The following is a 13392-nucleotide window of genomic DNA, read 5'->3' on the forward strand; positions in this document are numbered from 1 at the left end:
AGGGCACTACGCTTGTCTTAGCTGAAGATGCCTCGACACAGCCCATACACGTGATAAAACTGCCAAATCGTGACCTGTCAAGCCGTTCCAGGTAAGAATTCTTAGTTTTTGATACACGTCCATTAACACCTGGATCGACCGTCACGACTCAAGTCATCGTTACAGGCGATATATAGGGGCACGACATTCTGTTTCGAGTATACGGGAGAGCTTTTGATCATATGTAACGGTTTGTTGAGTATGTACAAGTTCTATCTTATTAGACATTAGGAAACCCATTGATAACAGCGCGTTCCAGCTCTTGGTCTGTGCTGCTGTGAGCTCTCTTCCCACAATCGGAGATGGCCCTTGGCCCTGAATGATGCGTCGTTTCTCAGGTCTCGTTTGCACGTGTTACCCATGCTTTGGAATCAAACAACCTCCCATGTTCTAGCAGAACTAATTACGCCATGCTGAGGATATGCAAAACACGTGAAAGTAAATCAGACGTAAATCGTCTTATCCGTAATAGCAAAAGGAAATGAGGCCCTCTCGCTTCATCGGCGGTAGCGAGGGGTCGCGCTGGCAGTACCGTTCCACTCGGGGTACTTGGTGGTAGACCAGTCACCATCGTCAAAGCTCGTGGTAGATTCTGGGATTGAGGAAGATGTTGTCACACTGATGATGCTGGTGACAAAGGTTGAGGGTTGAGGCAATGAGCTGGGCGTCTGTACCCATGAGGTTTGGTAGGTGGTCTCATAGACCTGGGTAGAAGTCGGAGGCGTATAAGCCTCTGTGACGCTTGTGCTAGTAGAGGTAGAAGTTGTAGTCGTCGAGGTTGATGATGATGATGTCGTGTTAGGTGGAAGAGTAGATGATGGTTCCACAGGGGGAGCGATATAAGAAGTCGGCGCAACCGGGGTCTCCGTGGGCGGAGGAGGCTGAACGACGACCGCAGACGATTCAACTGGTGTTGAAACCGGTTCACTTGGAGCAGCCCATGTTGCTGATGACTGAGGGGGAACCACATTGGTCTCGGAAGAACTGGAAAATGCGGCTGCTGAGGATGATGCTGGGGGTGCCGCAATAGATGTCCATGTGGACGGAGGGGGCTCGATGGCTCCCGTAGAGACACTGGCGGACGCCGATGGGGACGTACTGGGAACACCCTGAGTTTCCGTCGAAGGAGGAGGCATAACAATGGCGGTAGACGAGCCGACAGGTGCCGATGATGGTGCCACTGGGGTTTCCGTAGAGGGGGGCAGCTCGATAGCAGATGTCGACGGCGATGAAGGCACTGGCGAGGATTGGCTAGGCGACGCCAACGTCTCGCTTGACGGGGGAGGCACCACGACAGGGGCGCTCAAGGACGGTGTTGATGAAGGACTGGCAATGCTCGAAGGGATGCCAGGCGTAGTAGTTGAAGAAGGAGCTGGCTGAACAGACTCGAAGACTTGAGTTGACGGCGCAGCTGAGGAGGGCGCCGGATCAGCAGAACTTGCCGGAGGGGCAACCGGTGGTGTTGTTGCTGCCGTCGTAGGAATGACAGTCAAAGGTGTAGATTCAGGGGTAGGCTTCACGCTTGGGTAGACAGTGACGGTTGCTGGGCCGCTGTCCGTGGTGCCATCGACGTTCACGATGATGAGAGATGTAGATGTTGTCTGTACGGCAGACGAGATCTGGGTGATGGTATCGGTGATTCTCTCCGTGACCGTTGTCTGAACTGGCGATCTTGTAATGGTGACGACTGGCGGGTCGGCGCTGGGACTTCCCTCAACATTGACTACCGAGTAGGTCTTTGTTGGCTTTGTGCCACGAAGATGGAGGAGACGATCAATGAGGGGGATCGCGTTTGCTGCTGTGGAGACGGATAGCAGCAGCGGGAGGGGAGCAGAGGGCCGCATCTTGACGATGGACCACCAGCTGCTGACTGTGTGATGTTTTTGAGAGAGACAGAGAAAGTGAGAGAGATCGTCTCAAGTCTGATGCTTCAAGTTGACAGGCCTGGTAGATGCCGTGCTTCTTGCTGTTGCTGCAGGATGAAAGACGGGCACTGACAGGACGGTGGATATCGATGTCGATCGAATACGAATAGTTGCAAAAGCGACTGTAGGGCATACGAGAAAAAACTGGAGAAGCAAAAGGAAAAGCAAACAGGAGGTTGCGCGGGAGCCATGATGGTTTTACTGCGCTGCACTAGCAAACGCGGATGGCTGGGTGAGGGAAGCTCGGAAAAGCTCGTGATGGTAAATGTTGGTGGTTGGGAGGTTGAAAGGGCTCCATTTTGGTGGTGGTAGTGCAGCTTCCAAGGCGGTTTGACAGTTGATCCAGGGGGTTACTTACAAGGGACTTGGCTGAATGGGGGGTTTTGGATGGAGGGGTGAGGTACCTTTGGCTGGTTGGCCAGGGACACAGCGACTCAAGGGCACCAATGGCGGGGAAGCAACAGGCCTAAAGGTGACGGGAGGTGGGCAGAATCCAGGCACGCGTGGCACGCCAGGTACGGGCTGGGTTGAACGGCTCGCTTAGCCTGCCGAGGTGGACCCGTTATAGCCAATGAGAGGCTGTAAATGACGGCTACCCAGCCACCCGCGTTGCTGTTGCTGTTGCAACTCAGCTGGGAGATTCAACACAGCAGCGTCTAGACCTCGCAAGGAGCTACCGTCATTTGATGAAAAAAGGCAGACATGCTAGTGGAACCTTCAACGGCAAACAGCTACTAGTGACGGGACTGCCATTCGGATTGCAGGCTGGAGATGCACTTTGTCGAACCACGTTCTGGCACGCGCCTGTTCAGTGCTGCCTGGTTTCTCGAGGTGCGAGGTATCCTAGTATTGTTATGTAATCCAGGGTCACTAGCCACCATGGAGCAACCTCCAGCCACCAGCCACCAGCCATGAACGTCACGAGCCACCTAAGGCCGGAAAGACCGAGATCTGTCAGCAAGTGGCGGTGCAGTCGGAACCACAGCTCGCCGGTGGCTCGTGCATCCGAGCCTTGGCCTGTGGCTTGCCCCTGCGTCGTCCTCTTCCTCCTCCAGACGAACCCTTCCCCTCGACTCTCCGCTCCGCTCCCACCGCAGCACCACAGACGCTTCTGTCTGCCCGATCCACCTCCTAAGCTTCTTCACAAGAAACACCCGCCAAAGTCGTGCATGGGCAAGGAAGCTCTGGCCCCCAGCGTGCATGTCATCTCGTAGGGCAGCAGGGTCGCCGTCGATCACACCTTGCCCGTTTGTTTGCTCTACTCTTCAGCTTTGGATATCCGTACTAACTAATCTAAGGTCAACATCATCTAGAACAATCTCTTTCTACCTCGACTCAACGCCTCATTTATCATGAAGTGAACAGTGAACATACCCCACCACACCCTCGCATCGGACTGCAGCAATGGCGGACAGGAACCGAGACATTTGGCAGTGCTACCTCGATTACGCATCTCTGTGGCGCTGACAGCAGCTCAACAGGGTTGGCGCCTTGGAGGATGGAAACATTTGGACCTTCTGGTCGCTTTCTGTGGATCACATCGCACTGCCCGCGCCGCCCAGAAGTTGGTTTTAATCTTCCAGGTGGATGACGTTGAGTTTCCTTGCTGGGCGCGTGCCTACTAAGCCACCACGCCAGCCTGGGCAGACCGTCTCGCAGCCCAATGACTTTGGGTTTTCTGCTGCTGACTGCTGTGAGAAGCTCCGCGTACGGATCGGTTCGTCGGATTCGATCTACCACCTTAGCTCAAGCTCTTACCACCAACAGGAAGCAGGTGACGGCCGGAAAGAATCACCTCCAGCTTCCCCCTCTCAGCACCGGCACAGGGCCCAAACACGCAATTCTTGCCTCAGTAAAAGACTCACAGCCACACACCGGTCTCGTCGCCGTCACCTCGCTTGCCTCTTGAGACCCCGTCTTGTCCGTCCGCCGCATGTAAGCTTTAAAATAAGCTACGCCGCCCAGTCCCATCTACGATTCTCTCATCCGACTTTCCGTCTTCTTGCATCTCGTCACCTTCTGCTGCCCCGCAGTCTTTCACAACACCGACACCGTACGAATACGCGGTTCACGTTTACATAACTTCCAATACCCCGCCCCCCCCCTTGACCTCTGACGCAAGCGCGCCCCCGATTCTCCCGGCATCGTCAACCGATCGAACTCTGCGCGTCGCATTCCAGACTTCAATGTCCTATCCAGGCCAGTACGGCTACGGCGCCCGTAAGTTGCATTCCGAATCTCGGCGATCCTCCAATGCTTGTTCTCTAGATCCTCACACCATTTCAGAGCCTCACGGCCAGGGCTACGGCCAGCAGTACCCGCCCCCTCAACAGGGAGGTTACGGCGGATCACCTTATCCTCCGCAAGGAGGCCAGTATCCTCCTCCTCAAGGTCCTCCGCCCGGCCAATATGGTGCACCTCCTCAACAGGGCGGCTACTACCAACAACCTCCTCCGGGCCAGTATCCCCCGCAAGGCGGACACTACCCCCCGCCCCAGGGTCCTCCGCCGGGCCAGTATCCGCCACAGGGCGGCGCATACGGCGCACCTCCCCCGATTCCTCCTTCGCCTTATGGCGGACACTCCCCCGCGCCCGGAGGCTACGGCGCACCACCGCCCAATCAGTCGTATGGCGCTCCCCCGCCTCAGCACTACGGACCCCCGACGCCGGCGTCTTTGGGATACGGCGCTCCCCAGATCATCCAATGGGATGCCACTCCTGACGCGACGACGGCGCGCAACGCAATGAAGGGCTTCGGTACCGACGAGAAGACTCTCATCCGCTGTCTGGCTACCAAGGACCCTCTGCAGATCGATGCCATCAGAACAGCATTCAACAGGAATTTCAGACGTGACCTCGAGCAAGATATTAAGAAGGAGACAAGCAGCTGGTTCCAGAAGGGCTTGGTATCAGTCGCCCGCGGTCCTCTCCGCTCCGATATCTACAACTTGTACGAGGCAATGGACGGGGTCGGCACAAAGGAGAGTGTTCTGAATGACATTCTCCTCGGCCGTTCAAACGCGGATTTGCAGGCGATCAAAAGCGCATATCAGCAAACATTCAAGAGGCGCCTGGAGGATGACGTCAAGGGTGACCTCAGCATGAAGACAGAGAGGCATTTCCTCATCGTCCTTGGTGCCAACAGAGCAGAGGACTCTGCGCCCGTCGTGCCGCAACAGGTCGACTCGGATGTCATGGAGTTGTACAAGGCCACCGAAGGCAAGGTCGGTACGGATGAGATGCTTGTTTGCAGCATCCTCAGCACCCGCAACGACAACCAGATCCGCGCCATCAACCAAGCTTACGAGCAAAAGTTTAGGAGGAAGCTTGAGGAAGTCATCAAGAAGGTAAGCCAGCCAGACCCATTGAATGCCTACATCGCACCCGATACTAACTTTGCGCGATAGGAATTCTCTGGCCACATGGAGGACGCCCTTCTCTTCCAGCTCCGCAACGCAGTCGACAAGTACATGCACGCCGCCAAACTCCTGGAAGACTCAATGGCTGGGCTCGGCACCAAGGACCATCTCCTCGTCGCGCGCGTGGTGCGATACCACTGGGACAAGAACACCCTTGCCAACGTCAAGGGCGCGTACCAGGCAAGATACAACCGCAGCTTGGCGAGCAGGATCAGGGGCGAGACGAGCGGCGATTATCAGAGGCTGATGTTGGCGTGTATCGGCGAGAACATTTGAGCAGTGACGCAGGCGCGGAATGCGAGACCGAATGATACCCCTGGGCTGGGACGGACTTCTCATGAGATAATGGACGGGAACGATGGATGGATGGATGGATGGATGGGCTGGGAGGCCGTAAGCGCCTATAGCGACGGAGCTCGCGAAGAGCAGAGGTAATCGGACGGGTACTCGGTATGGTTATCAATATTTTACCGTAATGACACTCTGGACTCTGTCCTGGATTTGCTATACAACAACTCTTTCAAAGTGCTCTGGGTGGTGACACAATGTCTCGATCTTTGTTCTCGGCGCCAAAGACGCTGTTGCCTGCATATGATTATCTACGCGACAAATCCGCTTCCCCTTGATTGCCAACATTGCGATGCTTTGGGGTTGCTGAAATGCAGACTCAGTCTCGCTGCTCATCACGGTGGCCGAAATAATACGAATCATGCGCGCCTCAGAAAGATGGTTACAATATGTGGAGAGAATTTATTGCGACTTATTAATAAATGGGCTAAAAATGTTACTTTTTTCTGTAGTAATTGCTCCAATTTAACGGCGGTTCTTGGACCGAGCTCTCTGATTGGACATGCTGAGTCCAAGCGTCTTATGTGCACCTTGGGGCAGTCGCGAATGTGTGACAGATTCTCATGTCATTATAAAGCAAATGGAAAGTGCAACCAATCAAACCAGAGCTAAGGGGGTAAGAGCGGGTCTTTCCTGACAAAAACGCTATAGCAAGATATAGCACCTTCACTAGCTATTACTTATAGCGGTCCCAGGGCCCCCTCCTTCTAAAAAAGCCACGCTAATTAACTTTTTCTACTAATCAAGACGTGGCCCCTCCTTCGCCCTAACTTTTCTCTTTTTTCCACCCTTTACTTAACGAATCCGTGCTCCACCCGCGTATGCCCACTTGATTGCGCAGAATGGCACTTTGAGGACGACGGCCACCACCCACGATCAATATCGCGAACTCGAGATCGACGTCAAAGAACGCGTTTGACGGAAGATTGACGCGTCAAATCGTGGATAGCGAGCAGCTTCTTCTTTGCGCACTTTTGACTGAAACTAACACTCAAAAAGATTGCACCTGACCAATCAAGGTCCATGGACGACGATCTCATTCAACTTAGAGTCGTTCCTTCTTCAATCAGTGCACTTGGCTTCTTCTCCTTGGCCAATATCTTTCCTTCGGCTTGGCCATAGGATCACTTTCAACAAATCAGCCAAGTGGCCGTTCAAAAATGGCATCACCAATGATGCAGCAGCCGCCTATGCCTAACGGCGGCGCGTACGGCCATGGACCAGTTCGACAGTCCGCATCACATTCTCCCGCTTTCCCTCCGTCATCGCAAGCAGCTGCGGCTCCCAGGCAAACCCCGGTGCCTGTTCCTGTAGCAGGTGCTGCTGCGAATGGAGTCAAGCCCTCTGTTGTTCCAATCGTCACCTCGGATGTTCAGCAAGGAACTCAGTCAGCGTCAGCTGAACATGCGAGTAAAGTGGACAGAAATCAAAGATTCCACGATGACTATGCTCGGCTCTCTGCCGCGATTCAAGACTCGGACCCTGATGCGGTCAGACGGGCCATTCGGGACAACCATGCCAAGTGTTTGCTTGGTTCACACTATCACATAGCTTTTCTTGTAAGTATCCGTCACGGGCATCACACGTTGTGGAAGGAGAGGCCGAGGCTCTTGACGAACCACGAATGACTGACCGTTGGATAGATGAATGTCACCATGCACCAAGCCGACGTGGGAATCTTCCAGAGAGCCGTCAGGGACTATGGCGCAAGGTTTCTGGAGGCCGGCAAGCATGAGCTTATCAATGCCATGACCACGGCTGACATTGATGAGGTGGCGGATGAGATTCTCGCCAAAGCCTCAGACACATTCCTTGACAGAGCTCTCGTAGCTCGTCTACCCACTATTCAGGCACGTCGACTTGTTAATGCCCTGGCGCGAGCGGAGAGGCTTGGATACGATGCTGCGGATATTGTCGAGAATGAACATGTTATTCCCTCTTTGCCAACGGCTCCGGCCCAACAACAACAGCACCTACAGCAACAGCAACAGCACCAGCAGCAGTTACAACAGCAACAGCAGGTTGCCCTCGCGCGTACGAACTCCTTCAAGAGCGTCAACCAAAAGCCAGAGCTCCCTGTACAACCCTTGGAGCCAGCGGATCCTGCCAACCCACAATGCCTCTACTGCCATCGGACTTTCCCAGGGGTATCCGCCTACCAACATGTAAGCAATGGTCTCAATAGTGGCAATGGCCAAGCTAACCGTCAGCAGCACGTCAAGAAGAAGATCTGTGTCAAGACGTCTCCGCTGTCAAGATCGACTAGTGAGGCGTACATGTGCCCTCACTGCGCGCAAAGATTCGGCGGCATGGCTGGCCTGCAATACCACATGTTGAACAAGGTGTGTGGCGACTTTGGCGAAGTCATCAAGGATGATATCGCGTCGATTCCAAAGGCATCCCTGCCGCCGCCGGTACTCAATCCTCCTGTCAAGCGGCCAGCTCCCGATAGCGCCCCGATGTACGTCGCCTCCGGTAGTAACAGCCCGGCATACTCAAACACCCAAACCCCTCGCGCTCCTTCCAGCTCTCAAGCAGTTAATCTCTCGAACGCTCCGTTGGGCACCCCCCAGCACAAGGATATGGCCCATCTCACAGTACATCAAATTGAGGCGCTAAAATCCGAGTTGCAACTAGCCGAAGAGGGATTCAAGATGAAAATTGAAGCCGCGCAGAAAGCTGGTGGTGACCCGGAAGAACTGCAGAAGAAGCTGGCGGGATTCAAGAACTCGTACGCATGCAAACAGTCCACGATCCGCAAGAAGTACGGCATCAAGCTGCGCCAGCGACGTAATCGCGAGGAGATGGAATTGGAACGTCAGCGTATGGGCATGCCTGATGGCGTACCGCGTACGATCCCCACGCCGAGTAAGGATGGCCATGCCGACAAGCGAGCTCGCCTCAATGGAAATGGTGATGCGTCAGCGACGCAGACTCCGCGGGACCTCACACCGATCCAGACCGTCGCGGTAACGGACATGGCCAACGGCCTCAACGGGTCTAACGCGACGGCCGCAACACAAGATCCGACGGCGAGTATGAGCATCTCGCAGCCGCCTACATCCGCACAGCCGGTGGCAAGCCGGCCGCCGCCGTCAACATATCATCAAGGTAACTACAGAGTTGAGGTGCACGTCCCAAGCCCGTCAAAGAAGCATGGATCTACTGCTCCGGACGAAAGCTCAATGGACACCACGCCGTCGAGGCCGTCGTCTAGTGGCGGAATGACGGCCTTGCAGCTTCTTGAGCAAGTTGGGGGTGATGCCGGAGCCCCTATTGACTTGGACGAAGTCGACAGTTCTTCCGAATCGGACTCTAGCTCTGACGAAGAAGAGTGAACGCATCACCAGATACTACGCCTCCTGTTTTTGCCGGCTTTTTTTACATCAGCATTGTTTGCGACGATTCTGCAATCTCTTGGGTCTCGGCAGACGACTATTGCCGAGAGAAGAAGAAGAGGGAGTATTTGCATTATCTGGATGGGAGGATCCAGCCACTATTTCCCGGATCGCAACCATTCGGATACCCCTGCGGTTTTCATATTTTCGGTACAGGCATCGGGATATACTCAGAAGGCGTTGAGGTATTAGCGATGGCAATATTTGAGATTTTTTTTAGACGGCGGCTTGCAAGAATGCACTTTTCGGCCAAGAGGTTTATAGTTGGAAGCTCTGGGGTCGCATCATCTTGGTCTGCAAGAGTCTTTAGAGGGCTTACAAGGGACCTTCGAAGCACAAGGATCCAGACGGCCCGGGTGAATCCCTGCAAGGCAAGCAGACAATTCAACGTCAATTGCAAATAAAGACAGCGATCACAAACATGTGCATGCCCCCTTTTTGAATGTGATGTGGCTCGGAGACGTGTGATCGACAATCATGCAGGGTCGGCATTGAAGGCCTGCCTTCAATGTTATTCATGTGCTGCAACGACTCATGGCCCATGCTCCTGCTTACATTGACGGACATGCAGACAACTCGCACTCGGAGGCGATGAAATGCCAGCCATTGAGGGCGTAATTTTCGGAGGTGGCTGTTATGTTTGAAGTGCTGTTCTCCGGGGAGCTACAGGTTGAGAGCTGCAGAAGAGCGACAGGGAGAAAGTTTAAATGAGGCCACGGAGGAGACAAGAGAAACAGAACGGTTGGTTGTTTCCGTAGGCGATATGGCAAAAAAGCTTTAGGGGGTGCAGTTGGATCTATTTGTGAAGAGGTGCATGCAGGCCAGGTCTCGAGCGCTGCTGATGCAGTCTGACGGCAGATAGAGAGAGCTGCGGACGCAAATTGGCTTGATCGAGGTGAAGGAGCCGTGATGTGATGTGATGACAGGTGACGGGTGGTGCGTGCTACAACCCGTATCCCGTGCTGTGCGTGATCAGACGGGTGTCATTGTCATGGTGTCTAGACTTGATCCTCTCAAGAGATGACGGGAGTTAGTAAATTAGGTATTCATGTCGGGATGGAGGGTTTAGGGGACGGGAGCTTGGACTGATGCATGGACGGATGCGGTTTCACTTCACCGAGGATGGCAGCTGCTAAGCATGCTGTCGCCGTAGGCTGCTGACTGCGGCGCGCGGTGCAGTGCATTGCAGGATCAAGGAGTGCGTAAGGTTTGCATTTATGTCCTATGGGATACCTGATGTTTGCAGGCTCCGAGCGTACATATTGACTCTTACTTTGAGTGACTGGAGGGCCTGGCCTGGGCAATGCGTGATTCCAAAGTTGGCTAAAAAGGAGAGATGTTAGCTCAGCCCAGATGCGTGGGCGATTGGTAAGTGGTAGAGATGAGGTAGTTCAACCGACCACTGCTTCTCTAGTCAACCTGACTTGACCTGACCTGACGTGGGTAGTCAAAGCTTTAAAGATTTGTGGTCGGGTCAGGTCAAGTCGAGTCAACCAAGTGTCAGAGCCGTGGCTGATTGTTATTGGAAGAGGCAAGGTTGAAGTTGACCTGACCTGACGTATCCACAATTAAGCTATCTGTAAAGATTTCATGGCCAGGTCAGGTCAACTCACTGACCATGTTAAGGCAAGCAGCTTATGAGTGGACGACTTGAAGCCAAACTCGACCTGACCTGACGTATGCTCCACATGCAAAATGAGAGATGTTCTGGTCAGGTCAGGTCAAGAACGCAGAACTGTGTACAATGGGCTTGGGTCAGCTAAAGCTGTTCGTTGACGAGCAAGGGCTGGCTGCCATTGGAGCCTTGGAGGACAGGAGGCTGAATTTGACCTGAGGTATGCTCCATGTGCAAGCCCAAGATGTTATGGTCGGGTCAGCTCAGCTCAACTCACCTCAGGTCAGGTCAACTGTCTCGCTTAGTCAAGTCAAATAGGTGCTCGGGCAATGGCAGGTTACGAGTGGACGACTGGGGAGTCAAAGTTGTCCTGCCCTGACGTATGCTCCACTTCAGAGTTGTTCTGAGCTTCTAGTCAGGTCAGGTCAACTCTCAGTGTAGTCGGGCTAGCTGAAGGATTCGTGAGCGAGCAATCGTTGGTCCTTATTGCTGTCATGGTCGGTCAGGTCAGCTAAATTGTTCGTGGGCGAGCAATGACAGACCGTCATTGGAGGACTGGACGCTGAACTCGACCTGACCCGACCATAACATCTTGATCTGCGTGTGGAGTATACGTCAGGTCAGGTCAACTCACGTCAGGTCGGGTCAGCTCAAGAGCCTCGACAAGTGTAGCCAATGGCTGGGTGATGGTAAAGATTAAAGCTTTAGCTGACCTCACCAGACCATAAAGTTGACCTGACCTGACCATACAATTTCGCCCCCGCCAGATCGGTTTCATCAACTCATTTCTATGGTTGGGTAAGGTCAACTATGTCGCCCATGGTCGGCTGAGAGTCAGTGAGATGCAATCCGTCCCTCCTCCAAAGTGCAGGGTTCGTAGTGCTCGCTCGCCTCGCACTGGATGAGATTGCGCGTGTCGATTTGAGTTCCAGGGGTCGTTGGTTCATTTCATCAACGAGGGCCGGGCGTCCCGAGTGCAATGTGCAATCATCAATGAGACTTTTTATGAGCGTTGAATTGGGAAGGTGAATCGTGAGCAGAAGCAAATGGCTTGCTGGCCTCATTGCAATTATTTGAGATTTCATCTCACTTCATTACCTTCACTCATGCATTCGCCATGTACGTTTTCTATGCATGACCCGGCCTGTCTGTGGGTCGTGATAATTGAGGCGATGAGAATTATCACTAGCTGAGAAGCTCTCTTCAAAATTCAGTGGGTAAGGTCAGATGAAGGATTGAGGATTCGGGGGGCCAACAGGAGGGGAGAAAAGGTGGTCAATGTGAAACGCAGGAACGGTCCCTGGAAATTATGTGATTAAAGTGGCGCTTCGGAATGGTTCGTGGGCACGCAAGGTTTTTGTGAGATTGAATGAGATGGGGGCGGTACGCCGGCTTGCGCCACTGAAGACTACCACTGATGAGTGGGTGAGTGAGTCGAGACCTCCCGATCTACAAAGTACTCTGTAAATGACAAGCCCTGATGGGAGGAGGGAATGAGGGGGGCTCCAATTAGTGGGTGTGACGCTGGTGTTGGATTGGAGGGTGACTGTGGGTGGGATTGATAAAAGTGAGATGTTTATTTTGTGAAACGATGAAACATTTCCAACGAGCATGACATGCTATCGAAGTGAATCGAAGTGAAGAATTCGTTCGCCACGCTCTCCTTCACCATCTCATGCAAGCCAGAGGGATCATCAACGTCGTGTCACCAGGCCAAGAGATGAACTTGTGTAGTGAATGCTTCACAAACATGTTCATCGACAGGATGTACGGATAGGTCCGTCCTCAATACCTCGCATGTAGCCCGTTGAGCGCTGTAATGAACATCCGTCACCAAGGACCATCGACTGGACACAAGTCACCACTTACAACGCGGCAAAACAGAGGGGGAAAGGAGGGGGCCGCACACGGCGCGGTACCATCCAATGAAGCGCCGGCCGGGAAGGGTGAAGTACTTTGGCGTTCGCTAGCCCGGGACAGCAACTCACCTGCTCCCCGGGCCCTGGACCCTTCCAAGAGATATCCCAGTGTCGGCTTGCACGTTGTGCAAGATATTCGTTGGCTTGGGGGTGTTCATTCGCTACGGATACTTTGACTGCAGTGCTGCACCGCGGTGCCTGAATGTTGCCTCCCGCGTCCTGCATGCTGCGGTCCAGGTTCAGGCTCAGCGGCTCGCACTCTCTTAGCACATCCAAGAAAATACCTACTGCCTACTATGTAAGTATGGCTACAGAGAGGTCCACGTCTGAACGTCGTCGGGGATGAAGCCCGGGAGGAAGCCCCGTCATTTGGCTGAGGCGTTGGCCCGTCGTCTGAGACTTACACAGAAGCGGTGGTGGACGGGCCCCTGGGCGGGGACTCGAGGAAGGCTCTAGCTCCTGCTTGACTGATGTCTGTCTCTTGTCTCTCTCTATGCCTGGCACGTCTATTCGTACAGCCTGCCAAAGTCTGATGGCAGTGACTGGCCGTCCGTGTCTGGGCCCTGGGGCAGCGGGCTGGATCGTTGATGTGAGGGGAGGGGGATGTGTGGTGCCATGCGGACGCCCGATGAGACCCTATCCGGCCCAAGGTGCATGGTAAACTTGGGCCCAAAGGCTTGCATGTAAGGACATGTAAGGTACAGGTCCGTTCCTTGGTGATCTTCCCGC

At 54.0% G+C, this 13392-nt stretch overlaps 4 protein-coding genes across 4 annotated transcripts; 3 read left to right on the plus strand and 1 right to left on the minus strand.

The window, feature by feature from the left end:
* Window positions 1–211: 211 nt before the first annotated feature.
* BDZ83DRAFT_627071 (uncharacterized protein) lies at window positions 212–2365 on the minus strand. The gene has a single exon (XM_060508607.1). The coding sequence runs from the start codon at window positions 1881–1883 to the stop codon at window positions 537–539; it is 1347 nt and encodes a 448-aa protein (XP_060363182.1). The 5' UTR covers window positions 1884–2365; the 3' UTR covers window positions 212–536.
* A 370-nt stretch (window positions 2366–2735) lies between these two features.
* On the plus strand, window positions 2736–3099 carry BDZ83DRAFT_653307 (uncharacterized protein; the record flags this gene model as incomplete). Its single annotated transcript, XM_060510604.1, has 2 exons — window positions 2736–2795; window positions 2839–3099. The coding sequence occupies 2 exons, from the start codon at window positions 2736–2738 to the stop codon at window positions 3097–3099; spliced, it is 321 nt and encodes a 106-aa protein (XP_060363183.1).
* A 949-nt stretch (window positions 3100–4048) lies between these two features.
* Window positions 4049–5764, plus strand: BDZ83DRAFT_627076 (uncharacterized protein). Its single transcript, XM_060508608.1, has 2 exons — window positions 4049–5311; window positions 5372–5764. Exons 1-2 carry the CDS (start codon window positions 4151–4153, stop codon window positions 5657–5659), a joined length of 1449 nt encoding a protein of 482 aa, XP_060363184.1. The 5' UTR covers window positions 4049–4150; the 3' UTR covers window positions 5660–5764.
* Window positions 5765–6891: 1127 nt separating this feature from the next.
* On the plus strand, window positions 6892–9069 carry BDZ83DRAFT_720889 (uncharacterized protein; the record flags this gene model as incomplete). Its single annotated transcript, XM_060512318.1, has 3 exons — window positions 6892–7290; window positions 7375–7896; window positions 7945–9069. The coding sequence occupies 3 exons, from the start codon at window positions 6892–6894 to the stop codon at window positions 9067–9069; spliced, it is 2046 nt and encodes a 681-aa protein (XP_060363185.1).
* Window positions 9070–13392: the final 4323 nt, after the last annotated feature.

Source organism: Colletotrichum acutatum (assembly GCF_030867785.1).
Source record: "Colletotrichum acutatum strain CBS 112980 chromosome Unknown BDZ83scaffold_69, whole genome shotgun sequence".
Classification (NCBI taxonomy): domain Eukaryota; kingdom Fungi; phylum Ascomycota; class Sordariomycetes; order Glomerellales; family Glomerellaceae; genus Colletotrichum; species Colletotrichum acutatum.